Below are 25,384 nucleotides of genomic sequence, written 5' to 3'. Positions count from 1 at the left end.
AGGAGACAATGATCTGAATGTGTATACTTGTATGTCAGTACACATACGAATATTCCTTATACCATTTCTAAAATGTTGCTTCACCATCACATGATCTATTTCTTTCCACATTATAAACATGCTTTTAAAAGTTGAATGCTATTATTGGCATTATATTTTTGATGTGGAGATGCCAGTGTTGGACTGGGGTATGCCGGCATCTCCCTGTTTGTGAACACCAGTCCTCACTTACCTGATGAAGGAGGCTGAGACTCCAAAAGCCAGTGCCAAATAAACCTGTTGGACTTTAACCTGGTGTTGTGAGACTTATTATAATTTTGATCCAGTGAGGTTATAAGAAGGCTTGATTATCCTACCAGTAAACTGCTTTTAAGGAACAATTCTAAAGATTCTCTCCAAACATCTTACACCAGAGGGGTAATGTGACCTTTGCTGTCAGGACTATATTCCAGAAGTAATTGATAAAAAGAAATTATACAAAAGGAAACATTAACAAGGAAGGGCCTGTCTATTAGCATTGAACCGCCCCTATCTCAATTACTACCAAGGGTTTATCTGCTCATCTATTACTCTTGGTTAAGAGCTAGATCTGTGGGGATGGGAGTTACTCATACCAATGCCTGAATATTTGGCTTTATCATTTCAAACTTGTGGCAGCCCTCGAGAAGGTAGTGGTGAGCTGCCACTTTGAACCACTGCAGCCCATCTGCTGAAAGCACACCCACGCTACTATTAGAAAGAGACTTCTGGGATTTTGACCCAGCGGCAGTGAAGGAACAGCAATATATTTCCAAGTCAGAATGGTAAGTTACTTGGAGCGGAACTTGCAGGTGGTGGTGCTCCCATGTGTCTGCTGCCCTTGTCCTTCTAGATGTTAGTGGCTGTGGGTTTGAAAGATGCTGTCTAAAGAGACTTGGTGAGTTCCTGCATAGTGTCCTATAGATAGTACGCGCTGCTGCAACTATGAATGGGTGGTGGAGGGAGTGAATGTTTTTGGATAAGGGTCTCAAAGTTGAAGTCCTGGGTATACTAACTTTGATCCCACTGAAATATATTTGAACCCTCAAATCTCACAACATTCCATAAAATGATATTGTTCATCATGATGGTGAAAAGTATACCCAGGCAGGCAGCCTTCAGCAAGGAGCAAGGTTTTACTACACCCAGGAGGTGAGTTTCATTGAAAGTCAGGATATCAGTGTAGCCATTCAGAATTAGGTCACAGGTGACAAGGACCTTATTTATGAGTGAAACCTGGGCAGAGATGATGATCTGCTGGCAGAGTCCAAGGAAATAGTGTCAGAATGCAAATGAAAAGTTGTTAGAAAGTTTATTTATATCACAAATAATATTGTAATGGATTTTCCACAGTAACTTCATTAATATTGGATTGAAAATAACATTAATATTGTAATGAAGTTATCGTGGAAAATCCCTTAGCCGTCACACTCTGGCACCTGTTTGGGTACATTAAGGGAGCATTTACTATGGTTAATGCATCTAACCAAAATGTCTTTCAGACTGTGGGAGGAAATCAGAGCACCTAGACATCAGAAATCAGAGCACCACACAGACATGTAGAGAACATGAAGACTCTGCACATACAGTGACCCAAGCCAGGAATCGAACCTGGGTCCCTGGCACTGTGAGGCAGCAATGCTAACTCTTGTGCCACGTTGCCACCCCAAATTTACAACTGAATGTGTTTTATCTTTTAACAAAAATGTTTACTGAATTTATTTGCTTAGAAGTTACTGAATGTCTGTTGTTAGCCCATTATTAAAACAAATTGTATTGATTAATACATATCCTGCCCATTGTAATTTTTACCTCTTTGTAAAAGATTGTTCTAATTAAAGACTAGATGAATTAAAACAATGCTCATTCATAATAGCTCAAGGTAAATATTCACTTTAATGTAATAGATGATATTCTTGAAGTACAGGAGTAGATATATTCAATCAAGTCACAATGGATTTTTAAAATTACATATCACACTACAAGTCACACAATTAACCTCTAGCATATCAAGCAGGATGACTGAAGATTTTCAGTTCTTGTTGAGAACCAAGAAATCACAGTTGCCTAAATACAAATTTGAATAAATGAAATTTAAATTTTTGGCTGACCTTTTGAATAGAAATATTATCTCAATGAATGCCAACAAATGAATAAGAACTGTATACATGAATTCTTAAGCATGGACTAATTTAGGCTGAGAAATTAGATGTTTGAACGTAGCAACGATAAAAAGGAAAATTTCAAATTTCAGAAACATATCAGGAAGCTTTAAAAATTAGTAGAATATTACAGGTGGTATTGCATTCTGATGACAGATCTCTATTCAAAACATTAATGTATCAGTTTATGTCTGTGTATATCCTGCATTTTGTTTTATATGAGAAATGTAAAATATTTGTTTTTTAAATTATCTATATAAATAAAATCACTGATATTAATTTTACATTTATTTCTTACAAAATTATTTGTAACAAGGTGAAATATGATCTTTGCTTAAATCTTAAGGAGTGTATCTCCAATATTTCAGCACAGGTATTAAAACGTACACAATTTGCACTGTTAATGCACCATAACTATTTGAGAGAATGTACCACACAGAAGGAACTACCAAGAAAACAAGTAGTGACACTAAATTGTTGTATTGGCAATCTAGTTTACACTAGTTGTTACATGACAAATTTGCTACCTAACATTGTAAAAATCACAGCACTGATTTGGGCTTGAAAGTTAATGCAACGCTGTTGATGCAAAATCGATGTCCTGTGGGTTCTGGTCCATCATCAAACACATGGCCCAGGTGTGCATCACACTAAATGGTTAAAACAAAACAAAGATCAGTGGACTTAACATGATGGCAAGAATCCCCTAGCTAGTCGTAACTCCACAAAATTAAATCATTGGCAGGTACTTATGCAAATTAAATGTGTATTTTTTTTTACAGAGAGGGGTTTCAGGTATCCTCCCCATCCTATGGCATGCAAAAACATGAACCCTTAACAGCAAATATTCTGAACCCATTTTAAAAGCAGTTGTATGCTATAAATCAAACATAGATAAATGCTACCATTTATAAATTCTAAAGTTATCACATAAATTTTGTTAGTAGCATATAGTACTTGTGAAAAGATAATTCTGTAACCTTGATTATAGCCATCTCATATTCTAACTAAGTATTCACTTTCTAAAAATATTTTAAATTCATTTATGGCATGTGTGCATGCTGGCTGGGCCAACATTTACTGCCCATTCTTACTGCCCTCCATTTCAGAGGGCATTTAAAAGTCAACCACATTGTCGTGGGTCTAAAGTCACAAGTAGACCACTGAACCGAGGTGGTCATTTTGCAAAAAATAAACTTGCAAAACTTAAATTGCATTCTACAAAGTTCAGAAAATGTGGTCTTCTTTAAAAACGTGCATTTTCTGAATAGTTGACGCTTCGTAATCGACTTTTACTTTCATTGAGAGGAAGCAGATTTTCCCTAATGATTTATGTAGACAAGAAGTTTGGTACTTTAACCACAAGGAATTTTGATTGAAAATTGGCAACACTACTAACAACACTGGGAGACTGTTAATACCTACCTTTTTACAAATAACCTCTGTTCCGGTCGAGCCCATGGAGTTATCTGTGCGGCGCAGTGCATTGGTATTGCTTTCATCACTTTCCACTGTACCATGAACTTGCCAGAAAGAAGGCCAACCAGTGCCAGAATCATACTTGGTTTCAGAGCTATTGTTAATCATACAAAATGTGATCAATTCATTACTACAAACACAGTATCGCTAAATCTCAATTTCCTAATTTACAAATAAACTGAAAACAGAAAAAGAATTGTACTACAGTACTGCAAATCAGATGAATAAACTATAAAATTGAGAAAAGTGTGCTGGATTAGCTAGAAATTAACCTCAAGTTGGGATCATAAAGAATCTCTTATCAATCAGTGTATGACAATATATTGGGTATGTTATATTATTGGACAAATAATGCTGAGCCCAGCCCCAAAGAATGCAAGTTCAAATCAGAGCATAAGAATTCTGGAGAACTTGAAAATCAGTTAGATCTGGAAATAAAAGCTCGCATCAATGAAAACATCCATAAAGCAGACAGATTCTCATTAAATCCTAGCTGAGTCACTAATGCCCTTTGTGAAGAAAATCAACTCAACTCTAACTGCTCCCTAAAGTGGCCTAGCAAGCTGCTCAAAACTGTGGTTCCACAGGAGTGTCGAGCAGCATCTTTCCAGGGTGACTAGAGAGGGGCAATAAATGGGAAACCCACAACCCAACAATTTTAAAATGTATTTACATTCAGCACTAAACATACGTGATATTTCAAGACTCATTTCTGATACATCATGGAACATTACGGCACAGCATAGCACAACGTTTAACACTGCTCTCAGTGCCAGGGACCCAGGTAATCTATGCAATGCCTAGTGTAACGGGGGCAGCACAGTGGTTAGTACTGCTGCCTCACAGCTCCGTGGACCTGGGTTCAATTCCTGGTTTGGGTCACTATCTGTAGAGTTTGCACATTCTTCCCACGTCTGCGTGAGTTTCCCCCAGGTGCTCCGATTTCCTCCCACAGTCCAAAGATGTGCGGTTAGGTGCATTAGCCATGCTAAATTGGTAGCACAAGTCAGAAGCTTTTAGAGCACTGCTCTTTCATCAGGTGAGTGGGAGTTCTGTTCACAAACAGGGCATATAAAGACACAAACTCATTTACAAAATAATGATTGGAATGTGAGTCTTTACAGGTAGTCAAGTCTTAAAGGTACAGGCAGCGTGAGTGGAGAGAGAGTTAAGCACAGGTTAAAGAGATGTCTATTGTCTCCAGATAGGTCTGTTAGTGAAATTTTGCAAGCCCAGGCAACTCGTGGGGGTTACAAAGTATGACGTGAACCCAAAATCCTGTTTGAGGGTGCCCTCATGTGTGCGGAACTTGACTATCAGTTTCTGCTCAGCAATTCTGCTTGTGAAGGGTGCCTTGAAGAACGCTTACCCAAAGATCAGAGGCTGAATGCCCGTGACTGCTGAAGTGTTCCCCAACAGGAAAGATGATTCTTGCCTAGTGATTGTCGAACACCTGCCTGGTAATTGTCAAGCGGTGTTCATTAACACTGCTCGACAATCACTAGGCAGGAATGTTCTCTTCCTGTTGGGGAACACTTCAGCAGTCACAGGCATTCAGCCTCCAATCTTTGGGTAAGCGTTCTCCAAGGCGGCCTTCACGACACATGACAATGCAGAATCGCTGAGCGGAAACTGATAGCCAAGATCCGCACACAAGGACAGCCTCAACCAGGATCTTGGGATCATGGCACATTATCTGTAACCCTCATGACTTGCCTGGGCTTGCAAATTCTCACTAACTGTCCTGGCTGGAGACAATTCACATCTCTTTGACCTGTGCTTAACCCTCTCTCCACTCACACTGTCTGTACCTTTAAGAGTTGATTACTGAAAAGGCTCGCATTCCAACCACCATTTTGTGAATTGAGTTTGCGTCTTCATGAATGAAGGAGCAACGCTTTGAAAGCTTGTGGCTTGTGCTACCAAGTAAACCTGTTTACTTAGTGTTGAGAGACTTCTCACTGTGCTTATTGCAGTCCAATGCTGGCATCTTCACATCATGTTAAATTGCCCCTTAGTGTCCCGTGATGCATAAGTTAGAGGGATTTGCGGGGTCAAATTGTGGGGTTAAAAGGATAGGGGCTGGGTGGTATTGTTGTTTTTGCAGACTCGGTGGGCCAAATGGCCTCTTTCTGCACTGATTCTATGATTCCAACTCGGAGAGGAATGCAGGAGGAGTGCATTGGTATGTGAATTTTGCCAATTGGAAGATTTAAATCTAGCTCTAAATAACTGCAGGTATAGGTACCACACATCCACCCTGCACTGCATTGTGACCACTGTCCTCCTTGTCTTTCTCTTCTGCACATTGTATTTTGTTTGTATCAGAGATTTTCTGGCTTTCTCCATACCCCTCCAACATGCTCTGTTTTATGCTAACCCCTGACCCCATCCCCCCACACACATCACCACCGATTCACACAATTTCTTGCCATTCGTGGATAACAGATTCTCTGGAACTTCTACATTTACATTCTCTACATCAGTTCTTGATGGTCTTCAGCTGATGGCCAGGTCAAGTGAAGAAAAGTAAATAAAACAGCAGACATTGAAGAATATCTCTAGATCTCTGATCTAAATACAGAAGGATTACTAATCATGACGGCAGATTTTCTTTATTTGAAACTCAAGACCGAGGCATTAACAAAGAACAAAAACAGCCCGGGAAACAGGCCCTTCGGCCCAACGAGCCCGTGCTGCCATTTTAACATTACCAGTCCCCCCTCCACCCATGACCCTTATCTATGATTTGCCACGATGAGTAGGAGGGCCGCTGCGGTGAGCATGAAAGCCTAAGGCGTGAGCCCGGGTGGAGCCACCGCTGGTGCAGATCTTGGTGGTAGTAGCAAATATTCAAAGTAGAACTTTGAAGGCCGAAGTGGAGAAGGGTTCCATGTGAACAGCAGTTGAACATGGGTCAGTCGGTTCATGATTTTCAGGAGGTTAAAACTTACAAACAAAAAGGGGCTGAAACTGGAAGAAAGCAACTAGAAAAACCCTCTTCTATCCAAATATCAGTGATACAAACAGCACACAATTCCATTGGCTGTGCATCTATCAAACATCCCAAAGTAAAAAAGGAGCAGCAGTCAGCCATTCAGCCCTTTGAGCCTGCTCTATCTTCATTACGATCATGCAACTCAGTAACTCCATGTCATTGGATCCTTTAAGCCCCAGGAACGATGCCTAAATCCTTCTTGAAAACAAACAATGTTTTAGTCTCACCTGTTTACTGTGATAGTGAATTCCACAGGCTCACCACTCTAGCGGGGGGCAGGGGGACGGGGGGAGAAATTTCTCCTCATCTTAGTCCTAAACGGTCATCAAGTATCCTTAAGCAACAGCCCCGGTACTGGACACCCCTACCATCAGGAGCATCTTTCCTGCATCTACCCCGTTTGCCCCGTTAGAATTTTATAGGTTTCTAATGAGAACCGCACCCACCCCCCACACACACCCCTATTCTTCTGAACTCCAGTGAATATAATCCTAATTGACTCAATCTCTTCTCATAAGTCAGTCATAGCCATCCGAGGAATCAGTTAAAAACGCATCAAGCAGCCTGTCCGAATTTCCTGCTGATTCTCAAGTTCAATTACTTTAGTGAAAACAAACTTCAAAAACAATTACTAAAACTGAACAGGGGACAGAAAAAAAATGATTTGCAAAGTGGGTCTTCTTTAGAGTCATCCATGCGTTTTGAAAATATGGGGAAAATGCTGGTAGCCAACTTTCATTGAAAAATTTGAATTACCCACATTACTGCAGTTTGACGCCTGTAATTCTTAGATCCTTATTAATTTTTTGGAAATTTATTCTGTGATTCTATCCAACCTGTCATGGACCATTGGCCTTGATCACTTATGACAGCTGTAGCAAACTGGAGGGTGTGGTGACACCAGATATCTTGGTCTTACATCCCATTTGCACTTCTATTTCACATCGCTGGGTTTAAATTTCATGGACCTGCAGTTTTGGAAAGGCTTATTTCAGCATTACTGATTCATTAGTGGGTAAATCCTAAATGCAAACTCTAATCTCCATTTTATTCACAATTTGAGGCATATGCAAGTAAACAGATAATATTGATTTAAACTTTGCACATGATCCTCAAGACACAATATTCATCTACAGCTGCCAACAAAGTCAAAACACTTTGCCATCTCTGACTTGAACACATCTATTCCCATTGGTGCTATTTACCTGCAGTTTTTAAAATTGTTATTTCTGTTTAACTACCATTTCCTAGTACACACACCTGATGTACCGACATTTAATACTGGTTACAGATGACGTGACTTTGCTTCGCTCTGGTGGCTTACCTGAACAGTGGAGCATTGCAGCACACACAATGGTACATGCCTTGCTCAGTATTATTCAGATAGATTCCACTGAAAGGCTGCAAACAACAAAACAGAATAGTTTATAAAACTAAAAGCTGCAATCTGTATTTCATTTAAAAAAAATGCAACAATGAAGTGTAGATAAAGGTGACAAGAAAACTCATGCACAATTTAAGTTTGATATTTTTTCCCAACATGTCTGATACAATGTGTTTATAAGTTCTTAGACAAAGCTTCAAAAAGCCGAACAGTCCTGATTTGAAATATTAACTCTTGCTTCTCTCTCCACAGATGCTGCCTAAACCTGCTGAGTTTTCACAACATTGTTTTTATTCCACATTTCCAACCTCCACAATGTTTTACTTTTATATTATTCAAAAATATCTGCATGCTAAAGTATTACCTGCCTGATATGGAGTGCACATTCTCTTCCTGTAGGAATACAGCCCACTTGTCTAAAGCAAGGCAGCTCAGCTGTAGCTAGCAAAGCAAATAGTCACTGACCTGAGCTCTCCAACTGATCTTCCCACCACGACTTCCCACCTCAATTCCACAACCCGTAACAGCTCCCTTTTACTTACTGCCATAAACAGCACTGTCCTGATGGAACTATCATTTCAGTCTGTTCCTGCCCCAGTGAACTGATTTCTCCCTACATTGGGAGAAAAAATCATTGTCCAGTTTCTTCCTACCTACCTCCATGACTCTACTGGTGGCTTCCAACACTTTACAAATTTCCAATTTCCTGGCCCCACCCATCTCCTCTTCTTTACAATGGATGTCTAATCTCTCTACAACTCAGTTGCCTGGAGGATCTCAAAAGTTGTAACGCCTGAAGAAGAAATGATCAGAGTAGAAGAACTATCCAAGTAACAAACAATAACTTAGCTCTTCAGAAGGCACCACTGGCAGGTATTAGCATTTCCAGGGTAAAAACAGACAGAATGGTGTGAAAGTAAGCAAAGCTGTATAGGTAATGAAAGGGAAACTATTTTTTAAATAAAGAATTAATAGACAGCACTACTTTAAACACAGTAAATGCTGTCCAATGTATCCAAACATGAAAGCTAACAAGGTTGGACAGCCAAAGTCAAGGAACCAAAGTGTGCAAATCAAAGTTAAAATTCAGAAAAATCATTGCCACATAAGAAAAGCTGCACAAACGTTTCCAGATTCCAAATGACTTCAACTTTGTTGGAGCACCTTGATACCACAATCAAATGGCGCTTTGATATCAAGGGTAGTCACTTGCACCTTGCCTCTAGAATTCAAACTTTTTGTCCATGTGAAGTCTGAAGCTGAGAGAGCCTGAACTGAGCATCCGTGCACAGTTATTGGTGAAGAACTCCATCAACGACAACTTCTATCATTTAGTTGATGACTAAAAGTAAACTGATGGGGTGGTAGCCAGTTAGATTTGCTCTATTTTGTAGTCAGGACATACCTAAGCAATGCTCCACATTGATGGGTAGATGTCAGTGCTGTTGATGTACTTAAACAAGTTGCAGCTAGTTCTGGAGCACAAGTAAGGCTTACACTAACACTGCAATGAAGTTGCTGTGAAATTCCTCTAGTAGCCACAGTCCGGCGCCTGTCGGGTCAATGCACCTAACCAGCACGTTTTAAGTATTGCAGTTAAGTATTTAACTATTGTCATTATACCTCTATTAAAATCTGCTTTTTAAATGTAGCCAAACGACACCAGAGAAAGGAGTAAAGTCAACCCAGAAAGAAAATGGGCGGCATGGTAGCACAGTGGTTAGCACTGCTGCTTCACAGCTCCAGGGTCCTGGCTTCGATTCCTGGCTCGGGCCACTGTCTGTGTGGAGTTTGCACATTCTCCTCGTGTCTGCGTGGGTTTCCTCCAGGTGCTCCAGTTTCTTCCCACAGTCCAAAGATGTGCAGGTTAGGTTGATTGGTCATGCTAAGAAATTAGCCCTTAGTGTCCAGGGATGCGTAGGTTAGAGGGATCAATGGGTATAATATGTAGGGATATCGGGGTAAGGCCTGGGTGGGATTGTGTTCGGTGCAGACTTGATGGGCCGAAGGGCCTCTTTCTGCACTGTAGGGGTCTATCCTTCCATTCTGGCACCATGACGGTGCAACAGCAGCAATCTTAATAGCACCATAGTCAAGTGGTCTTCATTTTAACTAGTCTCTGATTAAAACGTGGGATGCTTTTGGTGAGATTTTCTCATTGGAGAAGAACTATTCAAATTTTCTGGTGGCTGCTGTTGTTAATAAAACAGAAAGAACTTGAATTTATTTCTTCAGAATATCTCAAAGCACATCAAGATGTGTTGGTTAGGTGCATTGGCCATGCTAAATTCCCCCTCCATGTACCCGAACAGGCACTGGATTGTGGGGACTAAGGGATTTTCACAGTGACTTAATTGCAGTAAGCCTACTTGTGACACGAATAAATAAAGTTTAACTTCAATGCCAATTCCTTCATATGTGGCCAGTCCACTTAAGTTTCTAACCAATGATAACCCCAAGATGTTGATGCTGGGACACTGTATTCAGCAATGTGGCAATGTCAAGGAAACTGTGGATAAAAGCCTGCTGAAGGAAACTCAGAATTAAAAACCAATTGTGCTGTGGAGAATTTGTTTTAATATTCTTACTACTTCGAAAGGTACAATTAGTGCAGAGAAACAGAAAAATAACCCCACAAAAACATCAATTTCTAATGATTTATGTTTAGAATGTTTTTGGTTTTTAACTGCAAAGTTCATTTAGAATCCAGCATGGGTTATTGGGCATAATAAATTCTCAGTAACATAATCAATAATGAAGTGTTTCACCATGGAAGAAACTAAACATCTAAATTTAGAACTCTATATAAACAGAATTATTTCAAATGTTAGAATTATATTGGGACCTTTACTGTTGCAGTAACCAAAAATATTATTTCAGTTTTATATATATTTGAATGGACTCTATTTATCTACATAGTTCAAGATTTTGATGCTATTCCAATGTAAATGAAACTTGCACCTTTACTGGATAAAGATGTTGACATTATAATGATGGAAAATAAATCTTTAGACAAGGAAAATTACAACTGAAACACCTTGTGGCATTTTCTCTGCCATCTGGATTATATGTCTTTACTTTTTGACAGATTCGTATAAATACTTATATTCAGTTCATGATTTTCTATAACCTGGCACACAGGCATCCCTCAAATTTATATCAAGATTATTCACAGACTGGCATGTTTGCTTGTTTTATGGCGGAGCTGGCTCAAAGGACTGAATTACCTACTTCTCTCCTCATTCCTCAGTTCCTGTATTTTCACACTTTTTTTTGGAAGGATTAGAAAGCTGATTTTGAACCTGTTGAACTGTGTCATGAATGCTCCTTCCATGGCCAACGAAATCTGGAGTGGAACCTAAACCCAGAGCTTCTGACTCAGAGACACAGTTGGGCAACACGGTGGCACAGTGGAGCTGGGTTCAGTTCTGGCCTCAGGTCACTGCCTGTGTGGGGTGTGCACTATCTCCCTGTGTCTGTGTGGATTTCCTCCGGATGCTCCAGTTTCTTCCCATGCTCCAAAGATGTACAGGTTAGGGCGAATGGCTGTGCTAAATTGCCCCCTAGTGTCCTAAGATGTGTAGGTTAGGGGGGATTTTTGGGGTAAATACATGGGGTTTTGAGGATAAGGTCTGGGTAGGATGCTCTGTTGGGAGAGTCTATGCAGACTCAATGGGCCGAATGGCCTGCTTCTGTACTGCAGGGTTTCCATGATTCAAAGGTAGGTGCATCACAAGACCTCCACATGGGCTAGCATGACATAAAATAAACAAGATGGGTTAATATATGCAGCTTATTGTACAATCATTACAATGATAGGGAAATGAAGAACTGCAGACCTAGTGGGTTACTCGATGGTCCTTTCACAGAGGATCTGGGTGTGATCCAGTTTAAATGTGATTCAAGTTTCCTTTCTTCAGCAATCTATAGCAGACAAATAAGAACACCACCACCTGGAAGTTCCCTTCAAGCCACCCATCATCCTGACTTGAAAGTATATCGCAGTTCCAATCCTGGAACTGCCTTCTTAAAAGCACTGTGGATGTACCTGCAGCAGTTCAGGAAGGTCAACGCCTTTTCAAGAGGAGTTGTGGATGGGCAATAAACACTGGCCCTGCCAGGTGAAGCCAACCTCCCAGGGTTAAAAAAGGAAAAAAAAAAATCAGTGAAATTCTGAGGGGGAATGGACTTCCAGATTAAAAAGCACTCAACTGGCAACCTGTTTAAAGAAACAAAAAGGATTTTTTATGTTCTTTGAATCATATGCCATGTTTGAAAGGAGAAACTTTATAATCAATTTGCACCTCATACTATTGTAGTCTCCTTTATTAAGATTCAGGACCCTTGTCTCAGAATAAACTACATCATTTTTCATCTTGTTGGGGGAATGGACAGTTACAGCACCCCTGAGCTCAGAAATACGGGCCCTTGAAACTAAAGAAACATTATTTTTCAGGAGCATAACTGACAGCAAATCCACTGTTGCCTCCCCATCAATTGCACTTCTTCTGAAAATCCTGGTGCCCAGAGAACAAGAGGCATCCGAGATGCACAAACCTGCCTTCAGTTCCTGCAAATAAGGGGAACCAATCTCTGCATTTGCATTCAGTAATAATCACATTTCTATCACATAGAACGCAGCCAGGCACTGACACATGATTAAAAATATATGAAGAGGGATAAAGAGACAGTCTCTCTGGACAGGAACAATTTAACAGGAAGAACATTGCAGCTCTTGCGAGGTGACCTAATACCACTTGCCAAAATGTAATCACGGTAATTGTTGCAGCAGCTGCCTACTATTTCGTTTTCACTTACATATAAACAGATCAGAGAGGGATTAGCAGTTATTGGGAAGATTTCAATTGACATTGGTATTTGCATTTGCTGTTTATCTACAATTCCTTACAAATGCAAACAAAAAATGTGCTAACCTCTGATTGAAGTGTTTTTATGTGCAAGTGAAAATATGCTGAAAAATTGTGTTTTTCAAATGCGGTGTCACCAGTACTGAGCTGGCAATGATTTTTTTGTATTATTGTTTAAGCTACAGCAGATAATGTGGTATCAGGAGCTTTTTGAGGGGGGTATGGGCAGACAAACATGATTCTCCTGTTTGTTCTTCAGTTGGGAATGTCACAGGTTCCTTGCATGTTTTCTTCAACACTCAAAAAGTTGGAAAGAAGCTGAAAAATTGACAGCCACCTTATGTCTTTCTACTTCTAAAAGGGGACACAGTGGACCTGCTAAAGACTACAATCTAAAAGTCAGTTGTACATCAACTGGAGTACATTGCCACTTGAAGATGGTGTCACTACCACTAGCAAATTGATATTCACACAAGACTCTCAGCATTGAAATGCAATTTTTCCTCTGATAACTTGGAAGAGATTTTGATAGATTAATGGCAACCCTGCACTGTAATATTACATAGTAGCAACCCTGCACTGGTGACAGGTCTAGATCACCATGATATAGTGCTGTCGTACAAATGTCCATGGCTTTTTTTTTAAGTGGAACACTGGTGAATAGGCGAACAATGTCATACGGGAGCACGGACCTAGCCTGGCTGTCCATATGCAAGTCCTATATCGTCTTCACAAACGTGAAGGAATATTTCACCACGTATGGGGAAAATTTGCTCAAAATTGGTTGCAGCAACTCATCCAACCATTTGGCCCATTCATGTTGTGAAGATGAGATGGCGTATAAAGGGATATCACTTTTCTGTGTCTGGGGAAGCCACTCCTACATGGATGCAGTGAACTGTGAGGATGAATCGTATCATAATTATCACCTGACAACTCATTGTGCTTACACAATTCCAAAAAAGCGAGCTTGCTTTCAAGCAAGTCTGTCTGGTTACGCTATATGGCAGACCCAACAGATACAAATTTGGACCTATCGTTAAGAATGGCTTGCGTTTTGTGATTGCGGTCACATTGTTAGGAATGACTAACCAGGCCCTTTATCAGGTTTATACACATGTATGTATGTATGGGTCGGCCCTGAGGCCTCACAATGCTACCAGATATATACAAAGAACAAAGAACAACCCAGCACGGGAAACAGGCCCTTCGGCCCAACGAGCCCGTGCCGCCGCATCACCCTACACCTATTCTACCCTGCGTGTCTACGAATGGAACCCCTGACTTAGCCAGATTCAGGGGAGAATAGTGTCAATTTGGTAAACCAATCAGCCTAAGAGCACATCTTTGGGGTGTATTGCATATGAAAAATCAGTCAATTTATTCAGAGTCCTGTGACATGCATGTGTTAGATTAGCTAGGTGCACTTTCAACAATTCAGTGTGTTCTGTGGATGCTGGTTTATGGCAGAACAGCTGGGAGTGAAGGAGTTGAAACTCAGAAAAATACCTCTCGTCTCTTTGTTCAGCAAAAGGTAAATAATCAATGACAGAATGAATAGGATTGGTTGGTATGTGGGGAAGTCACGAAATCGAGAGAAGGACATAGTGGATCAGAGGGCAAAGTACAGAACCATTCACCTCTGGGAACTGGGTTCAACACTGTATTTTTATAAACTAACTGATAACCCCTTATGTTTGCTAGTTGTGAAGGTCTTAAATGAAATTTAGACTAAATTGTGAGGGCCACACAGGCTCAAACTTATAAAAGTTAAATTTAGGGCCAAAAATCAGGAAGGTCTTCACACATTAGTGAGCAGTGTATGGAATCAACAGTCAGATAGAATGGTAGATGCAAACACCTTGGGAGCTATGTAATAATGAAATGTAATCGGGTGAATGCAGGACTTTCTGGGGATGGGTAAGATAAGAAGCCTGAAATGGTATTTCATATGTTTAATGATCTTGTGAACTTAGTTTAGGCCATCTTAATCCAGTTGCTGGTGAGAAGGTACAGTACAAAAACAGTCCTTTGATTTGATACTGATGGGCAGTCTGACTCCAAAAGGCTACAAAAGCCTACTAGTGGAGGAAAAGGAAAACAATGTCATGCTGGGGAGCTCTTCTGAACTTGTGCTAATATCCCACATCTAAATCACATGAAAAAAATGTGTTCAATGGTTTTAATCATAATCTTCCAGAGGCCAGATCTAAAGCTGGCCTAGATTCAGAGTTTAACGCGACTTACCATCTCTGTTCCCTTTTCTCGAGTTACGAAGTATTGCTCTGGGGTTAGCTTCTTTTGCCAATCAACACTTACAATTGTTTCATCGTATCGAGTCAGTGATCTCAAACCTATATAAAAATAAAAACGAGATAAATGCTACAAACCAATCTTAAGATATTTGGTAAAAAGAAAAGAGCAGTAAAATAACTTGCAGACCTACAGGATAAAGGTGAGTGGAACCAGCTGAATGGTGCTTTCATAGGATCCCTAAGGTACAGAAGGAGGCCATTTGGCCCATGTATCAACACATACCCCCCAGGCCCCATTCCCCTAACCCCACAGATTTACCCTGCTAATCCCCCTGATACTAGGGTCAATTTAGCATGGCCAATCAACCTAATCCGCACATCTTTGGAGTGTGGGCGGAAACCAAAGCCCCCTGAAGAAACACACACAGACAAGGGGAGAACATGCAAACTCCACACAGACAGTGATCCGAGGCCAGAATTGAACCCAGGTCTTTGGTGCTGGAGAGGAATTCAATGCAAAAAGAAACAAAATCAAAGTAAAGCAAATACCTCATCAGGCAGAAATGTTAAGTCAGGCCATGCTTATGCTTTTCTGAGATGCACTAAAACCAGAGACTGCCATTCAAGGCCTCTCTAGCATGAGGGTCTATTTTATTTCATCTTTCCTCCAATACCAACTCTCCTATTTTGTTACAGAAATAATTCTCCAAGGCACAACATGAGATTCAGTTGTTCCTAGCAGTCAGTGAATCCCCCCAATTCACCAATAAAGGATTTTTTAAACAGTAATTAAGCAACTATACTGTAATCGTTCTACACTGGAATGAAAAGGCAGAGAGATTCAGGCCTCGTAGAACACTCATGACTTTCAATATGAAACAGACAAGCTGATAGAAATATCCGAGTCAAAAGTTATGAAACTTCACAGTGGATATGAAAACTAAATGTCCCCTCACTATAAATTCAAATTTTAATTACAAACAAAATTAAAATGTGGTGGGGAATGAGGCACAGTACAAAGGAATCTCCACCAAGGCATCAATGGGACAATATGTTTTATTCTCATTTACGAGGCCTAACGGTAATTACAACATTCGGTGGGAAAACTGCAGGTAGTTTACAGGAGACAAAACTAAGCAGTTAGCTTATTCAATTATTAATAAGTTGCCGTACCTCATGCACAATATGGTGGCACACTGCCTCACAGCCCTAGGGACCCAGGTTTGATTCCCGGCTTAGGTCACTGTCTATCCAAAGTCTGTACATTCTCCCCACGTCTGTGTGGGTTTCCTCCCACTCTAAAGATGTGCAGGTTAGGTGCATTAGTCATGCTAAATTCTCCTTCAGCGTACCCAAATAGGCACTGGAGTGTGGCAACTAGGAGATTTTCACAGTAACTTCATTGCAGTGTTAATGTAAGCCTACTTGTGACACTAATAAATAAACTTTAAACAATACTACAAAACCAAACAACATGGCACCTTCAGCATCCCTAGCGGCCTAATTTGAAAAAACTAAACTCTGTGAAAGCTTTTACTGTGCTTGTATTTTGTAGGCCTTAAGCAGTCTAATATGCAACATTGTTAAAGTTAACCTGACACCTATAACTGCCTTATTAACATTACGGAACAAGCTTCCACTGTGTGCATTACTCATATGGGAAGCACACAGGTTTCTGGGTAGGAGACCTCGTATGCTTTAACTGCTTTTAGCTGGGCGTTAGGGAGGAAGGATTTGTGGCTGTGTGATTTATATTGCAATTGTATGAAGATGAAACTGGCTAAAGGAGAATCCAAAGATCAGCGAGAGGGAGCGTCAGGTATAGGGGCAAAAAAAAACTCACCAAAAGTGATAACAGTGCAAGGGAAGGGGTTGATTGGTACAGTGTATTGCTGGTCTTTTTTTTGTTCATATCATGTGCAAGTTTTAAATTTACTTCTGTTAAGCTTAAATGTTAATCAAATAAATAAAGGTTTTGACAGGGCGCCTCAATCTTGTGTACCAAGTGGGTACTCAAGGACCAACAGCCACAGGTTGCGTTTTGTTTGAGTGGCCCTGTCAGTGGGCTAAAAGGCCAAGGGGGAAACCTGCATTATCCATTTCTGGAAGCACTGATTGCTAAGCAGGTACTAATGAGTTGCCGCCAGGGCTCTTGTCCCTTTAAGGGATAAGATCCCACCTCCAAGAGTGGCGCCATTCAGCACGATTGCAGCTGATCCTCAATCTCAATTCCACGTTTCCCATATCCCTCCATTCCCTGAGACACCAAGTATCCGTGTTTGCAGTCTTAAACATATTTAACAATGCAACATTCACAACCCTCTGGAGTGGACAATTTCAAAGATTCACAATCCTTTGAATGAAGAAACATCTCTTCAATTCAAGCCCTAAATGGCTATTCCCTTTACCCAGATTCTCCAGGCAGGGATAAGGCAAATTGTGCGGAGGGTGTGGAGAGTCTGCAGAAGGATCTAGATAGGCTGGGCGAATGGGCCAGGAAATGGCAAATGGAATTTAATGTTGGCAAGTGCGAGGTGGTCCACTTTGGTAGGAATAATGGTAGGAAGGATTATTACTTACGTGGAGAAAAACTGCAGCAGGCGATGGTGCAGAGGGACCTCGGGGTCCTTGTGCATGAGTCGCAAAAACCCAGCCTGCAGGTGCAGCAGGTGGTCAGGAAGGCGAATGGGATGCTGGCCTTCATAGTGAGGGGGATTGAATATAAAAGTAGGGAGGTCTTGCTGCGGCTGTATAGGGCATTGGTGAGGCCGCAGCTGGAGTACTGTGTGCAGTTTTGGGCGCCGTACTTACGCAAGGATATTTTGGCCTTGGAGGGAGTGCAGAGGAGGTTTACTAGGCTGATGCCAGAGTTGAGGGGGTTGAGCTATGAGGAGAGGCTGAATAAACTAGGCTTGTACTCATTGGAGTTTAGAAGAATGAGGGGAGATCTCACTGAGACGTATAAGATGATGAATGGGATGGATAGGATAGAAGTGGAGAGACTCTTCCCGCTCAGAAAGGACAGTAGGACTAGGGGGCACAGCCTCAAGATAAAGGGGGGGCGGTTTAGAACGGAGTTGAGGAAGAACTTCTTCACTCAAAGGGTGGTGAATCTCTGGAATTCTCTGCCCGTTGAAGTGGTGGAGGCTACCTCGCTAAATATTTTTAAGATGCGGGTTGATGGGTTTTTGATAAGAGAGGGGATTAAGGGTTATGGGGAGAGGGCGGGAATGTGGAACTGAGCCACGACAGATCAGCCATGATCTTATTGAATGGCGGGGCAGGCTCGAAGGGCTAGATGGCCTACTCCTGCTCCTATTTCTTATGTTCTTATGTTCAGACGACAAGTTTGCAAATTAGGCTGTTTGAATATGGCAAATCAATAGTACTGCTCTAAAGCATCTTTCATATACTTTCCAAAACACTTGTTTTTAAACATAGAATTGCACATATTGTCTTCAATTGTCTGAAAATACCTGAAGGAGTACTGTTTGGGATTGCATGTCAAATCTGTTTTAAAAAACTCGGAGTACTTCCTGAGCACTTTGCCATCACATTTCATTTTAAATGTTAGTGTTGGCCAAACATAGGCTCTCCAATTTTAATGGCAGAGCTTTCTTCAGGGGGCATCGCAAATGGAGCCAGGCACTATAAATTAGGAATGAAAATCTGAAAACACTAGAAAAACCCAACAGGTCCAGCAGCATCTGATAAACAGAGTCACCATTTTTGAGTGCATATAATTCTTCAAATATAAATTAGATAACTGACCATAAACTGTGACTTGTGGTGATTTGACCTGAGGGTAGAAACAGAGAACAGTACAGCACAGTACAGGCCCTTCGGCCCTCGATGTTGTACCGAGCTTTTTCCAAAACTAAGATCAAGCTATCCCACTCCCTATCATTCTGGAGTGCTCCATGTGCCTATCCAATAACGGCTTGAAAGTTCCTAAAGCATCCGACTCCAGGGAACGTGGTAAAAGAGGGGGAGGCGTGGCATTGTTAGTCAAGGACAGCAGGCAATCCATTCCACACCCCAACCACTCTCGCCATACCTCAGATGAGGGGCAAGGTCAAGAAGACAGGGCCTTCATGAAGCACCTCAGCTTGTATGGGAATTGAATCTGTGGCTTTTTTTATTCATTTGTAGAACATGGGCGTCACTGGCTGGCCAGCATTTATTGCCCACCACACAGTATCATTAACCAGCCAACTGGACTAAACCAAAATTGGTGTGTTGCCTCCAAGTGCCAGGGTTCGTGATGAATCCGATCAGGTTTTCGGGGTCTTTAAGGGGTAGGGGAACCAGCCCCAAGTCGTGGTTCATGCAGGCACCCATGACATAGGTAGGAAAAGGGATGGGGATGTAAGACAGGAATTCGGGGAGTTAGGGTGGAAGCTTAGGGCTAAAACAAACCGAGTTGTTATCTCTGGTTTGTTACCTGTGCCACGTGATAGCGTGGAGAAGAATAGAGAGAGCATTTGAACACGTGGCTAAACGGATGGTGCAGGAGGGAGGGTTTCAGATACCTGGACAATTGCGGCTCATTCTGGGGTAGGTGAGACCTCTACAAAGGGATGATCTACACCTGAACCAGAGGGGTACCCATATCTTGGGAGGAAAATTTGCCAATGCTCTTCGGGAGGGTTTAAACTGATTCAGAAGGGGGGATGAGAACCTGAATTGTCGCTCCAATGTACAGGAGGTTGAGAGTAGGGAGGTCATGGATAAGGTTTCAAGGTCGCAGGAGTGTACTGGCAGGCAGGAGGGTGGTTTGAAGTGTGTATACTTAAACACTAGGAGCATACGGAATAAGGTGGGAGAACATGCAGCCTGGGTTGGTACCTGGGACTTCGATGTTGTGGCCATTTCAGAGACATGGATAGAGCAGAGACAGGAATGGTTGTTGTAGGTTCCGGAGTTTAGATGTTTCAGGGAACGTGGTAAAAGAGGGGGCGGTGTGGCATTGTTAGTCAAGGACTGTATTACGGCAGCAGAAAGGACGTTTGATGAGGACTCGTCTATTGAGGTAGTATGGGCTACGATTAGAAACAGGAAAGGAGAGGTCACCCTACTGGGGGTTTTTTTTTATAGGCCTCCAAAAAGTTCCAGAGATGTAGAGGAAAGGATTGCAAAGATGATCCTGGATAGGAGCGAAAGTAACAGGGTAGTTGTTATGGGGGACTTTAACTTTACAAATATTGACTGGAAAAGCCATAGTTCGAGTACTTTAGAGGGGTCAGTTTTTGTCCAATGTGTGCAGGAAGGTTTCCTGACACAGTATGTAGATATGCCAACAAGAGGTGAGGCCACATTGGATTTGGTACTGGGTAATGAACCAGACCAGGTGTTAGACTTGGAGGTAGGTGAGCACTTTGGTGATAGTGACCACAATTCGGTTACGTTTACCTTAGCGATGGAAAGGGATAGGTATATACCAAAGGGCAAAAGTTATAGCTGGGGGAAAGGAAATTATGAGACGATTAGGTGAGATTTAGGATACATAGGTTGGAGAAGGAAACTGCAGGGGATGGACACAATTGAAATGTGGAGCTTGTTCAAGGAGCAGCTACTGCGAGTCCTTGATAAATATGTACCTATCAGGCAGGGAGGAAGTGGTCGAGTGAGGGAACCGTGGTGTACTAAGGAAGTTGAATCTCTGGTGAAGAGGAGGAAGGAGACTTATGTAAAGATGAGACGCAAAGGCTCAGTTAGGGCACTGGAGAGTTACAAGTTAGCCAGGAAGGACCTAAAGAGAGAGTTAAGAAGAGCCAGAAGAGGACATGAGAAGTCTTTGGCAGGCAGGATCAAGGAAAATCCTAAAGCTTTCTATAGGTATGTCAGGAATAAAAGAATGATTAGGGCAAGATTAAGGCCAGTCAAGGACAGTAGTGGGAAGTTGTGTGTGGAGTCTGAAGAGATAGGAGAGGTACTAAATGAATATTTATCATCAGTATTCACATAGGAAAAAGTCAATGTAGTCGAGGAGAATACTGAGATACGGGCTTTTGGGCTAGACGGGATTGAGGTTCATAAGGAGGAGGTATTAGCAATTCTAGAAAGTGTGAAAATAGGTAAGTCCCCTGGGCTGGATGGGATTTGTCCTAGGATTCTCTGGGAGGAGATTGCAGAGCCTTTGGCTTTGATCTTTAGGTCATCATTGTCCACAGGTATAATACCAGAAGACTGGAGGATAGCAAATGTTGTCCCCTTGTTGTCAAGAAGGGGAGTAGAGACCATCCTGGAAATTATAGGCCAGTGAGCCTTACTTCTGTGGTGCGCAAAGTTTTGGAAAGGATTATAAGAGGTAGGATTTATAATCATCTAGAGAGAAATAATTTGATTAGGGATCGTCAACACAGTTTTCTGAAGGTTAGGTCTTGCCTCACAGACCTTATTGAGTTCTTTAAGAAGGTGACCAAAGAGGGGGATGAGGGTAAATTTGATGTGTATATGGACTTCAGTAAAGTGTTTGGTAAGGTTCCCCATGGTAAGCTACTGCAAAAAATACAGATGCATGGGACTGAGGGTGATTTAGCGGTTTGGATCAGGAATTGGCTAGCTGAAAGACGGAGGGTGATAATTGATGGGAAATGGTCAACCTGGAGTTCAGTTACTACTGGAGTACCACAGGGATCTGTTTTGGGGCCACTGCTGTTTGTCATTTTTATAAATGATCTAGATGAGGGTGTAGAAGGATGGGTTAGTAAATTTGCAGATGACACTAAAGTCTGAGGTGTTATGGACAGTGCGGATGGATGTTGCAGTTTGCAGAGGGACATAGATAAGCTGCAGAGCTGGACTGAGTGGTGGCAAATGGAGGTTAATGCGGAAAAGTGAGAGGTGATTCACTTTGGAAGAAGTAACAGAATTACAGAGATTGGACTAATGGGAAAACTCTTGGTAGTGTGGATGAGCAGAGAGATCTCGGTGTCCACATGCACAGATCCCTGAAAGTTGGCACCCAGGTTGATAGGGTTGTTAAGAAGGCATACGGTGTGTTAGCTTTTATTGGTAGAGGGATTGAGTTTCGGAGCCATGAGATCATGTTGAGCTGTACAAAGCTCTGGTATGGCCGCACTTGGAGTATTGTGTACAGTTCTGGTCGCTGCATTATAGGAAAGATGTGGAAGCATTGGACAGGGTGCAGAGGAGATTTGCCAAAATGTTGCCTGGAATGGTGGGAAGGTCTTATGAGGAAAGACTGAGGGACTTGAGGTTGTTTTCGTTAGAGACAAGGTTAAGAGGTGATTTAATTGAGGCATACAAGATGATCAGAGGATTAGATAGGGTAGACAGTGAGAGCCTTTTTCCTCAGATGGTGATGGCTAACACAAGGGGGCGTAGCTTTAAATTAAGGGGTGGTAATTATAGGACGGATGTCAGAGGTAGGTTCTTTACTCAGAGGGTAGTAAGGGCGTGGAATGCCCTGCCTGCAGTAATGGCCTCGCCACTTTTAAGGGCATTCAAATGGTCATTGGATAGACATGTGGATAATATTGGAATAGTTTGGGTTAGAGGGTCATTAAATTGGTTCCACTAGTCAGCGCAACATCGAGGGCCGAAGGGCCTGTACTGCACTGTAATGTTCTATGTTCTATGTTCCAAAAGCAAATTAGGTAGTGCCCAATTGGAACAGAAAGACAGAGTGTGGATTTATGTATATATAAAGGATATGTAGCCACTATTGTAATAAGGGAAGCATTCACAGCCTTCTGGAGTAGACAATTTCAATATACAGAAGAGTAGTGCAGCCAATTTTCACTTAACGCCCTGTCTGCACTGAGCTAAATGACACCAGGAGAACTCATTGACCTTCTTCAAATAGTGCCATGGGATCTTTTGCTTCTAGCTTAGAGGTCACAGGGTTTTGGTTTAACACTTGAAAGACTGCAGGGTCGAGAATGTGGCACACCCTTGCTAGTTTAGGTTATGCACTCCATTTTCTAGCTGAACCTTTACGGTGTCTGGCAGGGGAGCTGGGGTTTTCCCCCATCATGTCTGGCTGTAATGAAGAACTTCAGTTTCCACTACGCTTCTGTCAAGCAGTAAATTCTCTTTCACAGAATTCCCACAGGAGGCCGCCATAATCCCACCTAGGTCCCATTCCCATAACTACACGTAGTTACCCTGCTTACCCCCCTGACACAGGGGCAATTTAGCTGGGCCAATCAACCTAACCACCTACATATCTTTGTTGGTGGGGGGGGGGGAGAATTGGAGCACCCGGAGGAAAACCACGCAGATACGGGGAGAACGTGCAAGCTCCACACAGACAGCGACTCCAGGCGCTGAGGCAGCAGTGCTAACCCCTGTGCCCATTTAGACTTTACAATCAAAACACGTAATTACGAGTACCTCCTCCTTCCTCCCTGTTTAAGGCTGCATTTGAGAGGGTAACGAAATTTACTACGCCATAATATAACAGTTTGAATGGGAGATAGGGAGCCTCCCACGTCAATACATCCTCCCGTCAAGCAGCAACCCACTCCTGCTGTTTCAGCCCAGGAGAATGTCACTTCCATATTCACACAAACACAAACACCTGCAATTCCTCCAGACATTATCCCTGATCTCTCACACCGAGCTGACAGGGAGAAAGCAAGAGCCGGGGGCATTGCCCCCATTGATCTGTTTCCACCTTGTTTTAATATTTTAACATGACGTCTCGCTCGAGCTGGATAAAATTGAACATTTCCAAACCCAGCGCAATATCACTTGCAAATTCATTCATATCAAATGTACGGAAGCCGCTGCTTTTATTTTCTGATCCAGAAGCAGCTCCGCCTGAAACGCTGGCTGGGCAGAGTGGAAATTTCCACTCCTCCGGCAGCTTGGGGAAATCTATCAGCTCCACCTACCCGGTACAGTGCGGAGCTGCCGCGGCCGCTGTACACTCCTGGAAGCGGCGAAGACTTTGAGGAAGTTTCCCCTGAAGAGAAGTTTCGGAAGACGAGCGACAAAGCCAGCCATGGTTCTTCGGGATTGTCCTTCCCCGGTCACCGCCCGGAGCCCCTCTCCCCCCTCCCCGCTCACCGCCCGGAGCCCCTCTCCCCCCTCCCCGCTCACCGCCCGGAGCCCCTCTCCCCCCTCCCCGCTCACCGCCCGTAGCCCCTCTCCCGCCTCCCCCCTCCCCGCCCGGAGCCCCTCTCCCCCCTCTCCCCCCTCCCCGCTCACCGCCCGGAGCCCCTCCCCCCCCTCCCCGCTCACCGCCCGGAGCCCCTCCCCCCCCTCCCCCCCCTCCCCCCGCTCACCGCCCACCGCCCACCGCCCGGAGCCCCTCTCCCCCTCCCCGGTCACTTCCTGATGTCTCTCTTCCCCCTCTCCAGTCACTGCCTAAAGTCCCTCTTTCCCCGCCCCAGTCACTGCCTGAAGCCTCTCCTGTCTCCCTTCCTCTCTCTCTCTCTCTCACACACACACACAGGACAACCTCACTGACGTTGTCATGTTATTAGCATCTTTTACCATATTTGTTAATGTGTCACAGGGCAATCCGGTAAGATTTCCCCCAAGCTGCAGGGGGGGGGGGGAGAGAGAGAGATGGTGCTGTTATAACAGGAGTTTTCAACACCAAATAGATATCTGCCCCTTTATATCAGTGTGCATGTTTAAACGTGGGCTGCCTTTAAATGTCCTTTTTGTTCCTAATTGCAGCCTTGTTGTTTCAGGAAAGCCATGAACTGTGAGCCAAGAAAGAACTGCCTTCGCCGTTTTATCTCTGAGAACTTGTATGAGGTCTTGTTAGTCCATTCCTGGGAGTTTTCCGAGTGCCAGACTAAGATAAAAGAAGAGGGTGTTTACTCTCCTTGTTTTCGGCAACATTTCTCTTAGCCAAGCATAGCGACTGCTTAGCTTTACCAGTGTTTTAGTATTCTAGTCGTTCAATGATGGGAAGATATGCTTATCGAAATGGAATAGGAATATAAAACTTTACTTTTATGTATCTCAAACCCACTCTAATTATACTGTAAGTAGAGTGTTACCCCCACCAAACTAAATTATTCTCTTAAAGGGGTGGCATGGTGGTTAGCACTGTTGCCTCATAGCGTCAGGGACCTGGGTTCAATTCGTGTTGCACATTCTCCCCGTGTCTGTGTGGGTTTGTTTCATAGAAACCCTACAGTGCAGAAAGAGGCCATCTGGCCCATCAAGTCTGCACCAACCACAATCCCACCCAGGCCCTACCCCCATACATTTCCCCGCTAATTTCTCTAACC

At 42.7% G+C, this 25,384-nt stretch overlaps 1 protein-coding gene across 1 annotated transcript; it reads right to left on the bottom strand.

Moving 5' to 3' along the window:
• Window positions 1–1,895: 1,895 nt before the first annotated feature.
• On the bottom strand, window positions 1,896–24,185 carry msrb2 (methionine sulfoxide reductase B2). Its single transcript, XM_080217275.1, has 5 exons — window positions 24,029–24,185; window positions 15,157–15,263; window positions 7,982–8,058; window positions 3,606–3,753; window positions 1,896–2,830 (listed from the first exon to the last, which is right to left on the bottom strand). The coding sequence occupies exons 1-5, from the start codon at window positions 24,138–24,140 to the stop codon at window positions 2,723–2,725; spliced, it is 552 nt and encodes a 183-aa protein (XP_080073401.1). The 5' UTR covers window positions 24,141–24,185; the 3' UTR covers window positions 1,896–2,722.
• Window positions 24,186–25,384: the final 1,199 nt, after the last annotated feature.

Source organism: Carcharhinus amblyrhynchos, chromosome 2 (genome assembly GCF_965287045.1).
Source record: "Carcharhinus amblyrhynchos chromosome 2, sCarAmb.v2.hapA, whole genome shotgun sequence".
Lineage (NCBI taxonomy): Eukaryota > Metazoa > Chordata > Chondrichthyes > Carcharhiniformes > Carcharhinidae > Carcharhinus > Carcharhinus amblyrhynchos.
The sequence above is the reverse complement of the archived record's forward strand: the minus strand, read 5'-3'. Positions and strand labels throughout refer to the sequence as shown.